This window comes from Staurois parvus, unplaced genomic scaffold (assembly GCF_062004578.1).
Source record: "Staurois parvus isolate SC_StPar_1 unplaced genomic scaffold, SC_StPar_1.0 ptg001553l, whole genome shotgun sequence".
In the NCBI taxonomy this organism is placed as follows: Eukaryota; Metazoa; Chordata; class Amphibia; order Anura; family Ranidae; genus Staurois; species Staurois parvus.
In genome coordinates this window covers 128,875-147,960 of record NW_028319349.1, presented here as the reverse complement: position 1 = coordinate 147,960, position 19,086 = coordinate 128,875, and the positions used below count along the sequence as shown (strand labels likewise).

The window sequence follows — 19,086 nt, the reverse complement described above, 5'->3', positions numbered from 1 at the left end:
AGAATTGAGGAGTGATGGTTGAGGAGGGGACGGGAGAATTGAGGAGTGATGGTTGAGGAGGGGACAAGTGGATTGAGGAGTGACAGTTGAGGAGGGGATGGGAGAATTGAGCAGTGATGGTTGAGGAGGGGATGGGAGAATTGAGGAGTGACTGTTGAGGAGGGGACAGCATTGTTCAGGAGTGACGGGTGAGGAGGGGACGGAAGAATTGAGGAGTGATGGTTGAGGAGAGGACGGGAGAATTCATGAGTGACGGTTGAGGAGGGGACGGGATAATTGAAGAGTGACGGTTGAGGAGGGGACGGGAGAATTGAGGAGTGACGGTTGAGGAGGGGACGGGGGAATTGAGGAGTGATGGTTGAGGAGGGGACAGGAGAATTGAGGAGTGATGGTTGAGGAGGGGATGGAAGATTGCAGGAGTGACGGTTGAACAGGGGGTGGGGGAATTGAGGAGTGATGGTTGAGGAGGGGACAGGAGAATGCAGGGTTGAGGGGGGGGGCTGGGAGAATTCAGGAGTGATGGTTGAGGAGGGTACGGGAGAATTTGGAATGCCGGTTGATGAGGGGATGGGAGGATTGAGGGACGGGAGCATTGACTGAGGGTTGAGGGGACAGGTGAATTAAGGAGTGACAGTTGAGGTGAAGATGGGAGAACCGTGGAGTGACGGTTGAGGAGGGGACAGGTGAATTGAGGAGTGACGGTTGAGGAGGGGACAGGAGAACAGAAGAGTGACGGTTGAGGAGGGGACAGGGGAACTGAGCAGTGACGGTTGAGGAGGGGACAGGAGAACTGAGCAGTGACGGTTGAGGAGGGGACAGGAGAACTGAGCAGTGACGGTTGAGGAGGGGACAGGAGAACTGAGCAGTGACGGTTGAGGAGGGGACAGGAGAACTGAGCAGTGGACAGGAGAACTGAGGAGTGACTAGGGGCAGACTGACCATTTGGAAACTCGGGCACTGCCCGAGGGTCCGGGATCAGTAGGGGGCCCCATGAGATGTCCCTGGTACGGTTGAGGGGACAGGAGAACTGAGGAGTGTCAGTTTATGGGGACCAGTTTATGGAGACAGGAGAAATGAGCAGTGACGGTTGAGGAGAGGACAGGTGAATTCAGGAATGACAGTTGAGGAGAGGAGCCGGGGACTCCTGGACTGTAGAAAGACATTTGCGTTCCTATAGAACAGCTGATCCGGCCGGTGGAAGGGGTAACCGTCATCGGGTGCACTCTAGGACCCAGCGGAGGGACACACCTACGCCATCCATCCGCGGAGGAGCCTGTAGACTTGTGATACGGGCGGAGGTTGGGGCCCCTGCACGTCTGTCCCTCAGGAGACCCCCGGCCGATGACGGGCGGTGTGCCTCCTCCATGCAACTGTCAGATGTCGGGGCGTGTGTAGTCTGATCGCTGTGACCATGGCCAAGGACGCGTATGAGGCTAGCAGGTCCCCGGAGGAGTTCGTGTCGGTCCGGTCCCGGCCCCCGGTCATCATCCTCCTCTCCACCGTCCTCTTCTGCGCGGAGACGGCGGCCGCCTGCTGGGTGTCGGCGGAGTACAGCCGGTCGGAGGACGAGGTGTGGATGGCTCTGACTATCGTCTTCATGCTGGTCCCCTCCATCGTGGTCCAACTCACCCTGAGCTTCATCCACCGGGACCTGGGCGGGGATCGCCAGCTGGTACTGCTCCTGCACCTGCTACAGCTGGGACCCATCATCAGGTACTGCGGGGGCGGGGAGACTGAGAACACATTCCTAGTGGTAGGGAGCACCGCTTCAAAGGCCCCATTGCCCCACAGAGTACATTACCTCATACACCACACAGCACATAAACACACAGAGTGCACACAGCCGCCGCCCCCCCCCCCCGCAGTGTGCACACCCCCCCTTCTACAGATCACCCATATAGCGCACGCTGGCCCTCACAGATCCCCCCCCAGAGCACACACCGCCCCCCACAGAGAGCACGCACCGCCCCCCACAGATCCCCCCGAGAACACACACCGCCCCCCACAGAGAGCACGCACCGCTCCCCACAGATCCCCCCGAGAGCACACACCGCCCCTCACAGAGAGCACGCACCGCCCCTCACAGAGAGCACGCACCGCCCCTCACAGAGAGCACGCACCGCCCCTCACAGAGAGCACGCACCGCCCCTCACAGAGAGCACGCACCGCCCCCCACACAGAGAGCACGCACCGCCCCCCACAGAGAGCACGCACCGCCCCCCACAGATCCCCCCGAGAGCACACACCGCCCCCCACAGAGAGCACGCACCGCCCCCCACAGATCCCCCCGAGAGCACACACCGCACCTCACAGAGAGCACGCACCGCCCCTCACAGAGAGCACGCACCGCCCCTCACAGAGAGCACGCACCGCCCCTCACAGAGAGCACGCACCGCCCCCCACACAGAGAGCACGCACCGCCCCCCACACAGAGAGCACGCACCGCCCCCCACACAGAGAGCACGCACCGCCCCCCACACAGAGAGAGCACGCATCGCACCTCACAGAGAGCACGCACCGCCCCCACAGAGAGCACTCACCGCACCTCACAGAGAGCACTCACCGCACCTCACAGAGAGCACTCACCGCCCCACACACAGAGAGAGCAGGCACCGCCCCCCACAGAGAGCACTCACCGCACCTCACAGAGAGCACTCACCGCACCTCACAGAGAGCACGCACCGCACCTCACAGAGAGCACTCACCGCACCTCACAGAGAGCACGCACCGCACCTCACAGAGAGCACGCACCGCCCCCCACACAGAGAGCACGCACCGCCCCCCACACAGAGAGAGCACGCACCGCCCCCCACAGAGAGCACTCACCGCACCTCACAGAGAGCATGCACCGCACCTCACAGAGAGCACGCACCGCACCTCACAGAGAGCACTCACCGCACCTCACAGAGAGCACGCACCGCACCTCACAGAGAGCACGCACCGCTCCTCACAGAGAGCACGCACCGCCCCCCACAGAGAGCACACACCGCACCTCACAGAGAGCACACACCGCACCTCACAGAGAGCACGCTCCACCCCTCACAGAGAGCACGCACCGCCCTCACAGAGAGCACGCACCGCCCCTCACAGAGAGCACGCACCGCCCCACACAGAGAGCACGCTCCACCCCTCACAGAGAGCACGCACCGCCCCTCACAGAGAGCACGCACCGCCCCTCACAGAGAGCACGCTCCACCCTTCACAGAGAGCACGCACCGCCCCTCACAGAGAGCACGCACCGCCCCTCACAGAGAGCACGCACCGCCCCTCACAGAGAGCACGCACCGCCCCTCACAGAGAGCACGCACCGCCCCCCACAGAGAGCACGCACCGCCCCTCACAGAGAGCACGCACCGCCCCCCACACAGAGAGCACGCACCGCCCCTCACAGAGAGCACGCACCGCCCCCCACAGAGAGCACGCACCGCCCCCCACACAGAGAGAGCACGTACCGCCCCCCACAGAGAGCACGCACCGCCCCCCACAGAGAGCACGCATCGCACCTCACAGAGAGCACGCACCGCACCTCACAGAGAGCACGCACCGCACCTCACAGAGAGCACGCACCGCCCCCCACAGAGAGCACGCACCGCCCCCCACACAGAGAGAGCACGTACCGCCCCCCACAGAGAGCACGCACCGCCCCTCACACAGCACGCACCGCCCCCCACAGAGAGCACGCACCGCCCCCCACAGAGAGCACGCACCGCACCTCACAGAGAGCACGCACCGCCCCCCACACAGAGAGAGCACGCACCGCCCCCCACACAGAGCACGCACCGCCCCCCACACAGAGCACGCACCGCCCCCCACAGAGAGCACGCACCGCACCTCACAGAGAGCACGCACCGCCCCCCACACAGAGCACGCACCGCCCCTCACACAGCACGCTTCGCCCCCCACAGAGAGCACGCACCGCCCCCCACACAGAGAGAGCACACACAATACCAGAGGGCTCTCCACCCCATAGAGGACACCCCGATACACAGAGCACACACAATACCAGGGGGCTCTCCACCCCATAGAGGACACCCCGATACACAGAGCACACACAATACCAGGGGGATCTCCACCCCATAGAGGACACCCCGATACACAGAGCACACACAATACCAGAGGGCTTTCCACCCCATTGAGGACACCCCGATACACAGAGCACACACAATACCAGAGGGCTCTCCACCCCATTGAGGACACCCCGATACACAGAGCACACACAATACCAGGGGGCTCTCCACCTCATAGAGGACACCCCGATACACAGAGCACACACAATACCAGAGGGCTTTCCACCCCATTGAGGACACCCCGATACACAGAGCACACACAATACCAGAGGGCTCTCCACCCCATTGAGGACACCCCGATACACAGAGCACACACAATACCAGAGGGCTCTCCACCCCATTGAGGACTCCCTGATACACAGAGCACACAGGGTGCACACACAATACCAGAGGGCTCTCCACCCCATAGAGGACACCCCGATACACAGAGCACACACAATACCAGGGGGCTCTCCACCCCATAGAGGACACCCCGATACACAGAGCACACACAATACCAGGGGGATCTCCACCCCATAGAGGACACCCCGATACACAGAGCACACACAATACCAGAGGGCTTTCCACCCCATTGAGGACACCCCGATACACAGAGCACACACAATACCAGAGGGCTCTCCACCCCATTGAGGACACCCCGATACACAGAGCACACACAATACCAGGGGGCTCTCCACCTCATAGAGGACACCCCGATACACAGAGCACACACAATACCAGAGGGCTTTCCACCCCATTGAGGACACCCCGATACACAGAGCACACACAATACCAGAGGGCTCTCCACCCCATTGAGGACACCCCGATACACAGAGCACACACAATACCAGAGGGCTCTCCACCCCATTGAGGACTCCCTGATACACAGAGCACACAGGGTGCACACACAATACCAGAGGGCTCTCCACCCCATAGAGGACACCCCGATACACAGAGCACACATACAATACTAGGGGACTCTCCACCCCATAGAGGACACCCCGATACACAGAGCACACACAATACCAGGGGGCTCTCCACCCCATTGAGGACACCCCGATACACAGAGCACACACAATACCAGAGGGCTCTCAACCCCATAGAGGACACCCCGATACACAGAGCACACACAATACCAGAGGGCTCTCCACCCCATAGAGGACACCCCGATACACAGAGCACACACAATACCAGGGGGCTCTCCACCCCATAGAGGACACCCCGATACACAGAGCACACACAATACCAGAGGGCTCTCCACCCCATAGAGGACACCCCGATACACAGAGCACACACAATACCAGAGGGCTCTCCACCCCATAGAGGACACCCCGATACACAGAGCACACACAATACCAGGGGGCTCTCCACCCCATTGAGGACCCCCCGATACACAGAGCACACACAATACCCCGATACACAGAGCACACACAATACCAGAGGGCTCTCCACCCCATTGAGGACACCCCGATACACAGAGCACACACAATACCAGAGGGCTCTCCACCCCATTGAGGACACCCCGATACACAGAGCACACAGGGTGCACACACAATACCAGAGGGCTCTCCACCCCATCCCTGTCTTCTGGCAGCAGATCTGTACAGAAGAGGCCCCCTTTGCATGCTTAACAGGGTTGATTTAATGCATGGGCTCTGTCCAAGGGCCCCAGGTGCTAGGGGGCCCAATAATATTCTTGCCTTACATCCTACTTGCCAACTGTCTGTATTTACCAGGACAGTCACACTTTTTACTAAGCTGTCCTGAGATGGCCGGGTCAGCCTCCCAGAATCTGTACTGCGCCCTCCTGACTCCCCTAGTACTGCGCCCTCCTGACTCCCCCAGTACTGCGCCCTCCTGACTCCCCCAGTACTGCGCCCTCCTGACTCCCCCTGTACTGCGCCCTCCTGACTCCCCCAGTGCTGCGCACTCCCGACTCCCCCAGTGCTGCGCCCTCCCGACTCCCCCAGTACTGCGCCCTCCCGACTCCCCCAGTACTGCGCCCTCCCGACTCCCCCTGTACTCCCCCTGTACTGCGCCCTCCCGACTCCCCCTGTACTGCGCCCTCCCGACTCCCCTGTACTGCGCCCTCCCGACTCCCCTGTACTGCGCCCTCCCGACTCCCCCAGTGCTGCGCCCTCCCGACTCCCCCAGTGCTGCGCCCTCCCGACTCCCCCAGTGCTGCGCCCTCCCGACTCCCCCAGTGCTGCGCCCTCCCGACTCCCCAGTGCTGCGCCCTCCTGACTCCCCCAGTACTGCGCCCTCCTGACTCCCCCAGTACTGCGCCCTCCTGACTCCCCCTGTACTGCGCCCTCCTGACTCCCCTGTACTGCACCCTCCTGACTCCCCTGTACTGCGCCCTCCTGACTCCCCTGTACTGCGCCCTCCTGACTCCCCCAGTACTGCCCCCTCCTGACTCCCCCTGTACTGCGCCCTCCTGACTCCCCCTGTACTGCGCCCTCCTGACTCCCCCAGTACTGCGCCCTCCTGACTCCCCCTGTACTGCGCCCTCCTGACTCCCCCTGTACTGCGCTCTCCTGACTCCCCCAGTACTGCCCCCTCCTGACTCCCCCTGTACTGCGCCCTCCTGACTCCCCTGTACTGCGCCCTCCTGACTCCCCTGTACTGCGCCCTCCTGACTCCCCCAGTACTGCGCCCTCCTGACTCCCCCAGTACTGCGCCCTCCTGACTCCCCCAGTACTGCGCCCTCCTGACTCCCCCAGTACTGCGCCCTCCTGACTCCCCCAGTACTGCACCCTAGTTAGTTTTTGGTTTATGTTTAAAATCAATTTTATTGAAAGTCCTAATAAATAGATGTTTCGTTTTATCAAATATTTATACTTTCATTCTTGAGAGTAGGTACATAAATTGGGGCAGGCTGGTAGGGTCCCCAGTGCAATACTTTGCCCAGGGGCCCAAGACGGCCCTGCTGCTTAGTGTATGTAGGGGGGGGTCACTGTCACGGCTTCTGTCTAATCAAAGTCACAGACTAAGGCCTTCTTCACAGGGCCGTCTAGGCGCATACAGCGAATTCCAGCTGGCGAGGATCGGCGGATTGTTGAGGCCGGAAGGACAGGTGCATGTGAATCGCATCAGCCGCTCGGCTTATATAAACCTATGGCAGGCTGACAGCGGCCCGCTGCTCTTCATATGTAGCCGCCCACCAAATGGCAAACAAAAGATCTAATGGACCCCCCCAGCCCCTCCCTCAGTACCTATTATAGCATTCAAATTTGGAATGGTCACACAGGCTTTAAGGCCTCCTGGATGGCCAAGGGTTAAAGAAGCAAAATGACAGTTCCCAGCAACTAAAATGATGAGTCATGATAGGCTGATTGCTAGTACAGTGGGGATCGAAAGTTTGGGCACCCCAGCTAAAAATTTGTATTAATGTGCATAAAGAAGCCAAGGAAAGATGGAAAAATCTCCAAAAGGCATCAAATTACAGATTAGACATTCTTATAATATGTCAACAAAAGTTAGATTTTATTTCCATCATTTACACTTTCAAAATAACAGAAAACAAAAAAATGGCGTCTGCAAAAGTTTGGGCCCCCTGCAGAGTTAATATCTTGTACTGCCCCCTTTGGCAAGTATCACAGCTTGTAAACGCTTTTCGTAGCCAGCCAAGAGTCTTTCAATTCTTGTTTGAGGTATCTTTGCCCATTCTTCCTTACAAAAGTCTTCCAGTTCTTTGAGATTTCTGGCCTGTCTGTCACGCACGGCTCTTTTAAGGTCTATCCATAGATTTTCAATGATGTTGAGGTCAGGAGATTGTGAAGGCCATGGCAAAACCTTCAGTTTACACCTCTTGATGTAATCCCCCGTGGATTTCGAGGTGTGTTTAGGATCATTATCCATTTGTAGAAGCCATCCTCTCTTTAACTTCAGCTTTTTCACAGATGGCATCAAGTTACCATCCAAAATTTGCTGAAATTTTATTGAATCCATTTTTCCTTCTACTCGTGAGATGTTCCCTGTGCCACTGGCTGCAACACAACCCCAAAGCAGGATTGATCCAACCCCATGCTTAACAGTTGGACAGAGGTTCTTTTCATTCAATTCTGTGCCCCTTCTTCTCCAAACGTACCTTTGCTCATTCCGGCCAAAAAGTTCAATTTTAACCTCATCGGTCCACAGAACTTGTTTCCAAAATGCATCAGGCTTGTCTATATGTTCATTTGCAAAGTTCAAACGATGATTTTTGTGGTGAGGACATAGAAGAGGTTTTCTTCTGATGACTCTTCCATGAAGACCATATTTGTACAAGTATCTCTTTATAGTGGAATAGTGTACCACAACTCCAGTGTCTTCCAGATCTTTCTGGAGGGATCGTGCAGTCAAACGTGGGTTTTGAATTGTTTTCTTACAATCCTGTGAGCTGTTCTATCTGATATTTTTCTTGGTCTTCCAGATCTTGCTTTAACTTCCACTGTTCCTGATGACTGCCATTTCTTAATTACATTCCGAACAGAGGATATTGACATCTGAAAACGCTTTGCTATCTTCTTATAGCCTTCTCCAGCTTTGTGAGCGTCAACTATTTTCAGTTTCAGTTTTCTAGACAACTGCTTAGAAGAAGCCATGGTGCTGATTGTTGGGGCAAGGTCAGATGAGTCTGGGCATTTAAAACCTTTGAGATTGACATCACCTGGTCTTCCCAGACGATGATTGAGAACAATCCATGACACTGGCAGGTCTCAGCTTTGCAAAGGGGGCAGTACATGCTATAAATTCTGCAGGGGGCCCAAACTTTTGCAGACGCCATTTTTTTAGTTTTCTGTTATTTTGAAAGTGTAAATGATGGAAATAAAATCTAACTTTTGTTGACATATTATAAGAATGTCTAATCTGTAATTTGATGCCTTTTGGAGATTTTTCCATCTTTCCTTGGCTTCTTTATACACATTAATACAAATTTTTAGCTGGGGTGCCCAAACTTTCGATCCCCACTGTAACTGTCTTATGATAAAAGCACCCAAATGACATGTCTCTGTGGCCTCCTCCGTGGACGTGGGTTGACCAGAACATCTGCATGGAAAGACATCTTTTAAGGACCAAACGCTTTTTCTAAAGAGACTCTGTTAGGGCCGGCTCACACTATAAAAACGTAGTCCAGATGCGTTCCGGGTGCGTTTTTACATGCATGTTTTTAATGCGTTCCGGTGTGTTTTTTTTTTTTATATGCATTTCATTTCATTTTTTCCCCTCTTTTTCTTCAATTGAAATAGGGACGTGTGCGTTTTTTAATTCATTTTAGTGCTTTCCAGTGCGTTTTGAATGCATTTTAGCGCGTTCCAGTACAGTTCTGTGCAGAAATAATGCAGCCTGTTCTACTTTTTTTTTTCCTGCAACCAGAATGCACTGGAACTGCAAGCGCTGATGTGAAATGACATGGACAACCAAATAACCTACTTTCTGTGCGTTTTGGATGCAGAAAAAAGCAACTGAAACGCATGTACTGTGCCCTCCTGATTCCCCCTGTTCTGTGCCCTCCTGACTCCCCCAGTACTGTGCCCTCCTGACTCCCCCAGTACTGTGCCCTCCTGACTCCCCCTGTTTTTTTTGCGTCTTAATGCGTTATGGCCAATAGATGGAGCTGGTGGTCATAGGAAGTATACATATTAGACACATTATGGGGATTATTCCTAAAGCAAAACTGTTGGAATTCCCAGATATGGAGCAATTCACAAACAGAGAGCAGGCAGCCCCGCTCCTCCCCAATGGTATACCATTACACCAGAAGCCTAGACATTGACTATGGCCACACCCTATACCTTTTGTCACAGACTTCCCCAGAAGCAGTCCACCCCTGATGAAGTTTGTGCATACTTCCTGTGAGTGTGATGACATCACCATTCTTATGGCCACACCCTATACCTTTTGTCACAGACTTCCCCAGAAGCAGTCTACCCCTGACAAAGTTTGTACTTCCTGTGAGTGTGATGACATCACCATTCTCATGGCTCCGGCCTATGCCATTCGTCACAGACTTCCTCAAGAACAGTCCACCCCTGACAAAGTTTGTGCATGCTTCTTTTGAGTGTGATGACTTCACCATGCTCATGGCTCCACCCTATGACTATCTTCCCAGACTTCCTCAGGAGACTCTGCCTCTTAGGAAGCCTATGGGCATGCTTCCTCTGAGCGTGATGACATCACCATGCACATGTTCCTAACACTGCCTTTCATCACATACCTTTTTTTTTTTTTTTTGGAGGTCTGTAACAAAACGTGAATGGTGGGACTACAAGCACTATGATATTATTACCCTGACAAAATGCATGCACACAGGTTTCCTAAGGGCCGGATGCTCCTGAGGAAGTCCGTAAGTTTGTTGGGTGGGGCATGAGTACAGCGATGGCTTTAGGCCAATGGGATGTGTGCACACACTTCCTCAGGGTGGATGCTCCTGAGGAAGTCCGTGACACAACGCGTAGGGTAGGGCATGAGTGCGGTGATGTCATTACACTGATGGGATGCGTGCATACAGACTTTCTCAGGATGGATGCTCCTGAGGAAATCCGTGACGCAACGCGTAGGGTAGGGCATAAGCACGGGGATGTCATTACACTGAGGGGATGTGTGCACACAAACTTCCTCAGGGTGGATGCTCCTGAGGAAGTCCTTGATTCAACGGGTAGGGCATAAGCATGGTGATGTCATTAAACACTGAGGAGGCATGTACTCACAGACACAGACTCACAGAGGCTCCTGAGGAAGTCTGTGATAAAACTTGCACTGATTTATATTCATATGTGGTTCATACATTTTTCATTCACAATTTATGACACATTTACTGCACTTTTGATTGTTCTTCACAGCACTCATGTGGCTGAGGCCTTAATGTCCGTCTTTCACTAACACAAAAATGTTTCTGTTCCGCCGCCCCCTAGGTGTGTGGAGGCGTTAATGATATACTGTCAGATGGGTCGTGAGGAGGAACCCTACGTGAGCATCTCCCGAAAAAAGCATCTCCGCAGCTGGGGGGTGTTTGAAGAAGAGGAACGAGAGGTGGGACACACTCTGCGGAGAATGGCCACGCATCGGAATGCCTTCAAGCGTACAGCTGTCATTCAAGCTTTTCTCGGCTCCACCCCGCAGCTCACCCTTCAGTTGTATGTCACCGTCATGCAGAGATATGTACCCACCACACGAGGTGAGACACTGACCAATCTAAAGCTCATCGGGTTGCAGTTACTTGATGGACTGTGCACATAGTTGACTGTTAAAGCAGAACTCTAAACCCGATCCAGTCCTGAACAGCCTGTCTGACAGGGAAGGGATTTCTGATATTTCTCTACTATAGTTTCCTTTTCACTTTCAGGTCCCTTCCCCATCCTGTGACCGGACAGTGAAAGGAGAAGCAGCAGGCTAATGAGCTCTTCTATTAGTCACTCTGCTTTCTCCTCCTGCCCGCATGCTTCTTTCACTGCAGCTGCTTGTGCTGCTTCTCCCTCTCCCAGTGTGAGCTCTGCTGTACAAGTCTGATACCAAGTCAAACGTAAATAGATACCCTACATGCATGAAAAAAAAATCATTTTAATGATGTATTATGATGGCAGAACTGCCTTTTTAACCACTTGCCACCACCTGTCAGCCCCATAGGAGGGTCTTAACTCCTGGAGGCAAAGGTGGGCTTCCAGATCATGTAATTGACTGACAGTGGACGCATGGTGAGGAGCGCCCAATCAAAAACAACGACTGAGAGCTGTTCATGAAAAGTGAGCATGCCCTCAACACGGAATTGCACCCCCCCATGGATGCAAATGTGCAACACGTGGGCGTTAAGAACTCCCCCCGTCCTACCACCGCATATATGTGTATGGCCATTGGGAACAGGTTAATCCAGAGGTCCCCAACCCCCGGGCTGAGCATCGGTACCGGTCCATGGCCTGCTGGGAACTGATCCGCGTAGCAGGAATTCACATGGGAACGGAGAGCTGCCGGAGTGCTCAACTGCTCTGGCAGCTTTCGGTTTCCAACTGCAGTAGGGGGCAGTGAGGTACGCAATTTGGCGCATCACACAGCTCCCCCTTTTCTTTTTCTTTTTTTTTGTACAAACTTTATTTGAAGTGTACAAAATGTACTCTTCATTCATGGCAATGTACAGCGGTGCGATTTGCTGCACTGCTGTATATTGCCATGCAATTCAGCATGGTGCGCTGCAATAAAATGCAGCATGTCTGCAATATATCGCAGCACGTTGCAGCGCAGCCATAGTATGAATGAGACACACAGACTGCATTGAGACAATGACTACTTATGTTCTAGCACAGGGGGCTCCAAGCTATGGCCCTCCAGCTGTTGAAGTACTACAAGTCCCATCATGCCTCTGGGAGGTCTTGTTTGTGGCTGTCAGTCTTGCAAGGCCTCATGGGAGTTGAAGTTCCTCAACACCTGTAGGGTCATAGTTTGGAGACCCCTGATCTAGCACAATATCCAACCCTACCCTCTCCAGTCCCTTGAAAATTGCCTTCCTTGAAACTGGTCCCTGGTGCCAAAAAAAGTTTGAAGACAGCGGAGTTAATTGGCCTGGAGTTTAGCTTGCTCTATGCCCGAGGATCCTTCCATGAAGGTCTTTGTCCAGGCACTTCCTGTTATAGGGTGACAACACTCTGTCCCTGCCTTGACATTGCGCTCTTGAGTTGTCACCCTGGCTGTTTCAGTTACACAGGCGTGGTCCACTGTTGTCCTCCCTGAAAAATGTAATGCAGCTGTCGCTGGAGTGCATGGAGACAGGAAGTGGCTGAAGGAGATTAGCATGCAACCAAGGATGAAAAAAAAGGGTGAAAACAAAGATTAACCACTTGCTGACCACCTCATGTAGGAGTGCGGCCGCAGAGTGGCTCTCCTGTGCCAGATCACGTATCTAGTATGTGATCTGGCACTGGTGAGTGGGGAGGGGGGCGCGTGTGCGCTGCCGGTGCACCAGCTGTGCTCTGATCAGACACAGCACAAGCCGATCAGCAGGTGGCGGTCAATGATTGACCGCTGGCACCCACTGATCTGTGACGAGGAAGACAGAACAGAGCTCTGTCAATGTAAACAATACAGAGCTGTCTCCTGTCACCAAGGAAAGTATTGTTTTTTGTTTCCCTGCAAAGCAGAGGATAAAAAAAAACCCAGCACATCCCTTACACCCTTGTCACACCAAATACGACTTTGAAATCGCGCAACTAACAGCGAAGTCGGAGGAAATGCTGATTTCAGGTGCGATTTGCAATTTGCAAAACATCTGACAAGGATGTCTACGCAAATCGCACCAAAAGTAGCGCATGTTCTACTTTGGATATCGGTACGGTTCAGACCAAGTCGGAACCGCACCAATATGACTGCTGTAATTGCGGACAATAGGGTGCGACTTGACATGCGATTTGCAAGTCGCATGGCATGCAAATCGCATTCCAATTCGAATCCAGTGTGACTGGGGGCTTAGTGAAAGCAACTCACAGTACTCATATAACCATGTTAGGTGCACGTTTAACCCTTTGATCGCCCTAGATGTTTAACCCCTTTCCAGCCAGTGTCCTAGTACAGTGAAAGTGTATATTTTTAGCACTGATCACTGTATTCGTGTCACTGGTTCCCACAAAGTGTCAGTTAGTGTCAGATTGCCCTCAGTACTATAAGTTGCTGATCATCACCATTAATATTTATGAAAATGCTATAACTTTCACGCAAAACAACAAAACAATCTCTATATACACTTATTGGTCTCTTTGGGGTTTTTTTTTTACCAAATACATGTAGCAGAATACATTGTTGCCTAAATTAATGAAGAAATTAGATTTTTTTTTTTTTTTAGCAGAAAGTAAAAAAATAATTTTTTAATTTTTAAAAAAAAAAAAGTTTTTAGGCCTCATATTTTTTAGACCTTTTTAAATTTTTGGTTATTATTTTAGGCCTATTAAAAAAAAAAACAAACAAACCACTCTTCTAGAAGCAGAAATAAATAGTGCAGGGCTAATAGTGGTAATTAAACATCATGTGGAGAAATCTAGATAGACGATAAATATTAACAACTGGACAACGGGATAAAAGACTGATGAATATAGAGAAGATATTATGCCAAATTAGTGCAAATAATCATATGTAGGATAACAAATATATTTCCAATAATAAAAATAGATATAAATAAATAAATATACAAATATCCGCAGAGGTGACTAAAAATTATGGACTCTAGCCATCCTGAGAGGGAGCCTGTTCCATCTACTGGCCCAGATGACTACCTGTTGACACGAGGATATAATATATAATGCACATTAATAGTGCACTTCTGGTGAGTGCGCATTTCTCATATTAATACAAGGCACAAGCACCGGTTTGAAGTTGTGGGGACTTTTTTTCCATAATTTTTAGCCACCTCTGCGGATATTTGTATATTTATTTATATCTATTTTTATTATTGGAAATATATGTTATTCTACATATGATTATTTGCACTAATTTGGCATAATATCTTCTCTATATTCATCAGTCTTTTATCCCATTGTCCAGTTGTTAATATTTATCGTCTATCTAGATTTCTCCACGATTTTTAGTTACCACTATTAGCGCTGCACTATTTATTTCTGATTTGATTAAGGATTTCTGTTGGTTGCCTTGAGTGTACAGCTGCTTATTGGAAAAGCGCTCACTTTTTACCCATTTATACACTCTTCTAGAAGCAGTCGTTCTCTCAGCAGCATTTTTGCAGAAAGAAACGCCTGACGCTTCTAAAAGTATCTAACGCTTTCACAAGCGTCAAGTGCTTGGGGGTGGTTAATTAATTCCAATGACCAGAATGATCATTTTTTCTGGCCATTGAAATTAATTAATGCTCAAACGCTAAACGCTCTTAGCATTTAGATGCATTCAGCCGCTTCGAGCGTTTTTTCTATCAAAACGGTGCTGCTCCTGGTTACCCTGGCCCCGTTTTTTTTTTTTTTTTTTTTTTTCTGCTGGTAAACGTTACTGCTACTAAAAGCTTCTAAAAGTCTGTGTGCAGGAACACCTAGGACAGCAATGGGCAAACTACGGCCCGGCGGACCTTTTAATCCGGCCTGTGGAGCGTGATGGTCAGGAGACCGGTGTAGCATGAAAATCTGTCTCCTATGAGGATCTGTCCCCCTCGACGTATCTGCGCATGTGCCGGAGATCGCCGATCGACTGCTAATGCCTGAAACTGGCACATGCGCAGATACGTCGAGGGGGACAGATCCTCATAGGAGACAGATTTTCATGCTAAACCGGAACGGCGCGGGAAGACGGCGAGAGGAACGCGCGGAGCAAAGGTAAGTGAATTGACACAGGGGGGACTTGGGGACTTAATATGGGGGATGAATTACTATATGGGGGATGAATTACTATATGGGGGATGAATTACTATGGGGGATGAATTACTATATGGGGGATGAATTACTATATGGGGGATGAATTACTATATGGGGGATGAATTACTATGGGGGATGAATTACTATATGGGGGATGAATTACTATGGGGGATGAATTACTATAGGGGGGATGAATTACTATATGGGGGATGAATTACTATATGGGGGATGAATTACTATGGGGGATGAATTACTATGGGGGATGAATTACTATGGGGGATGAATTACTATATGGGGGATGAATTACTATATGGGGGATGAATTACTATATGGGGGATGAATTACTATGGGGGATGAATTACTATAGGGGGGATGAATTACTATATGGGGGATGAATTACTATGGGGGATGAATTACTATGGGGGATGAATTACTATATGGGGGATGAATTACTATGGGGGATGAATTACTATATGGGGGATGAATTACTATATGGGGGATGAATTACTATGGGGGATGAATTACTATATGGGGGATGAATTACTATGGGGGATGAATTACTATTTGGGGGATGAATTACTATATGGGGGATGAATTACTATATGGGGGATGAATTACTATGGGGGATGAATTACTATATGGGGGATGAATTACTATGGGGGATGACTTACTATGGGGGATGAATTACTATATGGGGGATTAATTACTATGCTTACTATGGGGGAATATTACTATACTTACTATAGATGACACATACACATCATTCATCTACTCTTGGTCCGGCCCCCGGGTCCAATATATGAACCCATTGCGGCCCTCAAGTCAAAAAGTTTGCCCACCCCTGACCTAGGATAACATGGAGGGCTGTTTGGAATCGGGAAAAAAAAACGCCTGACGCCCCTAAAAGTAGCTGCAAAAACACTCTTCTTCGTTTACAGCACAGAAAAAAAGAAAAAAGCTCTATTTGTGTGAAGAAAATTATAGAAATGTCATTTGTGTACAGCGTTGCATGATCGTGCAATTGCCAGTTAGCATGACGCAGTGCCAGAAAGCAAAAAAAATTTCGGGGGGGGGGGTCAATCTTCCGGAGATCACGTTAAAATAATTTATGATACATTGAAATTGAATGAACAATTGATTGAGTTTCCATTGATAATACGCGGGCAGTGCAGTTGGAGCGACTTGTTTTCCTCGTTGTGTATCTTTGATGATTCACGGAATGGAAATGTCACGGCGAGGTGGGTTCCCGTGACGGCATTCTCTAATTACATTGTAAGACAGAATCCACCGGCAGCTGAGGACCAGAAGGCGGGTCACCGGGAGTTTCGGGGAAAACCGGTTCACCTATTGTCCTCAGCTGCATGGCACAGACTGATGATATTCCCAGATAGGGGAGCTCCTCCCCTTCCATCTTGTGCCTCACCTGGACTGACACAGCTTTCTCTGATGTCACTGTACACTGAGCTTCTCACAATGTGCACTGGAAGCTGCAGCAATCAGAGCTCTGCCTACTTTCATGGCTGGAGGACGCCCAGCATCATCTAGATTCTTCCTCCACAGCCTGTGTTTTTGTTGATGCGCACAGTGTAGGGAGACACAAGTCTACTCCCTGCATGCAAGGGAGACTCCATAGGATGCTGCAAGGGAAAGGAGTAAACCGGGGGGGGGACATAGGAAAGGAATAAAGAAGCTGCATAGTCAGCAGACCAGAGGATGTGATATCCCTTAAAGGCCGGGAATTTATGTCTAACCGGGATAAGACGATCTTGCCTGTGTGATGTCTGTGTCGCCAACATAGGTTGTAGCTACAATAAACAGTAGGCTCGGCGTGAGGAAGGGACGGGGACATGAATGAAGAGCAGAATGTTTGGTGTGGTTGGTACAGAAGAGGAAATGGCGGTTTGGACGCACTTCTCTGCAATCGATGGGATATCTTTCCGTTTCATCATCAGTGAGACGACAATGAGGTCATCACTGGAGGAATACAATGTTCCCTAATGCAGAGAAACCTTCCAGAATTCAACTTGTAGATATCAGAGACTTCATGGCAAGCTCTGCATTTTAAACATGACCTCCAGCTCCTCCCCTTCAGGCTTGCACAGGTGTAACGGCTCCTCCCCCTTCAGTCTTGCACAGGTGTACGGCTCCTCCCCCTTCAGTCTTGCACAGGTGTACAGCTCCTCCCCTTCAGTCTTGCACAGGTGTAATGGCTCCTCCCCCTTCAGTCTTGCACAGGTGTACGGCTCCTCCCCTTCAGTCTTGCACAGGTGTAACGGCTCCTCCCCCTTCAGTCTTGCACAGGTGTACGGCTCCTCCCCTTCAGTCTTGCACAGGTGTACGGCTCCTCCCCTTCAGTCTTGCACAGGTGTACGGCTCCTCCCCTTCAGTCTTGCACAGGTGTAACGGCTCCTCCCCCTTCAGTCTTGCACAGGTGTACGGCTCCTCCCCCTTCAGTCTTACACAGGTGTACGGCTCCTCCCCTTCAGTCTTGCACAGGTGTAACGGCTCCTCCCCCTTCAGTCTTGCACAGGTGTGTGGCTCCTCCCCCTTCAGTCTTGCACAGGTGTACGGCTCCTCCCCTTCAGTCTTGCACAGGTGTACGGCTCCTCCCCTTCAGTCTTGCACAGGTGTAACGGCTCCTCCCCTTCAGTCTTGCACAGGTGTACGGCTGCTCCCCTTCAGTCTTGCACAGGTGTACGGCTGCTCCCCTTCAGTCTTGCACAGGTGTACGGCTCCTCCCCCTTCAGTCTAGCACAGGTGTACTAGCTTCTCCCCTTCAAGCTTCTACAGGTGTAGCGGCTCCTCCCCTTCAGACTTGCACAGGTGTACTGGCTCCTCCCCTTCAGGCTTGCACAGGTGTAGCGACTCCTCCACTTCAGGCTTGCACAGGTGTAGCGGCTCCTCCCCTTCAGGCTTGCACAGGTGCCCTGACGACTCCTCCCCTTCAGCCTGGCACAGGTGCCCCGGCTCCTCCCCTGGACTGAAACAACTTACACTGATGTCACTGCACACTGTGAGCTTCTCATTAGAAGCTGTGGCAAGTCATTTCCTGGCTGGAGGACACCCAGCATCATCTAGCTCTTCCCAACTTGACTGTCCCTGGCCCTACCTTTTTCATTCATTAGGTTCCACCTCATTTCATGGCAGGAGGGTGCCAAGCATCATCTAGCGCTGTCCTCCCCACAGCCTGACTGTCCTTGGCCCCACCCATTTTATTAATTACAGCCTTTATCATTTCCTGGCTGGAGGACACTGAGGATCATCTAGCACTTTCCTCCCCCCTGCCAACCAGACTGTCTCTGACTGTCAACACCTGTGGTAGTGAGCTCTTAATCCACAGCTTGGGGTTCCCCAGAGCGCGGAGTCTAAGCCCCAGCCTGCTTGTTCACCAGAGCCCCTGATGGTGGGGATGGACTTGGAGCAGGCTGGGACCAGGTCGCGGCCCCCAGGTACACCCAGCTGAGGTAGAAGAGACCTCTAGGAGGAGTAGAGTACGATGGGAGTAGACTCAGGACATCCAGTAGGCTAGCCGAGGTCAGGACAGGTGGAAGACAGGCAATGTCAGGAACAAAGCCGAGGTCGGTACACGGATAGACAATATAGGAGGAATGTCAGGGACAAGCCGGGGTCAGTACACAGATATACTTGAACGGATACTTAGAGGAACACAGGGGAGCTCAGACAACAAACGATGCTCAGGCAAGTGAGACAGACTGAGCATG

The 19,086-nt window shown here is 51.7% G+C and overlaps 1 protein-coding gene across 1 annotated transcript in view; it reads left to right on the top strand.

Annotated features, from left to right (window-relative positions):
• The first annotated feature begins 828 nt into the window (after positions 1 to 828).
• Positions 829 to 19,086, top strand: part of LOC149435304 (endoplasmic reticulum membrane adapter protein XK-like) — a 36,248-nt gene continuing 17,990 nt past the window's right edge. The window contains exons 1-2 of the mRNA XM_089662807.1: positions 829 to 1,713; positions 10,943 to 11,205. Of these exons, the coding sequence (XP_089518933.1) occupies positions 1,412 to 1,713; positions 10,943 to 11,205 (565 nt within the window). The 5' untranslated portion in view covers positions 829 to 1,411. The remainder of the gene's footprint in view (positions 1,714 to 10,942; positions 11,206 to 19,086) is intronic.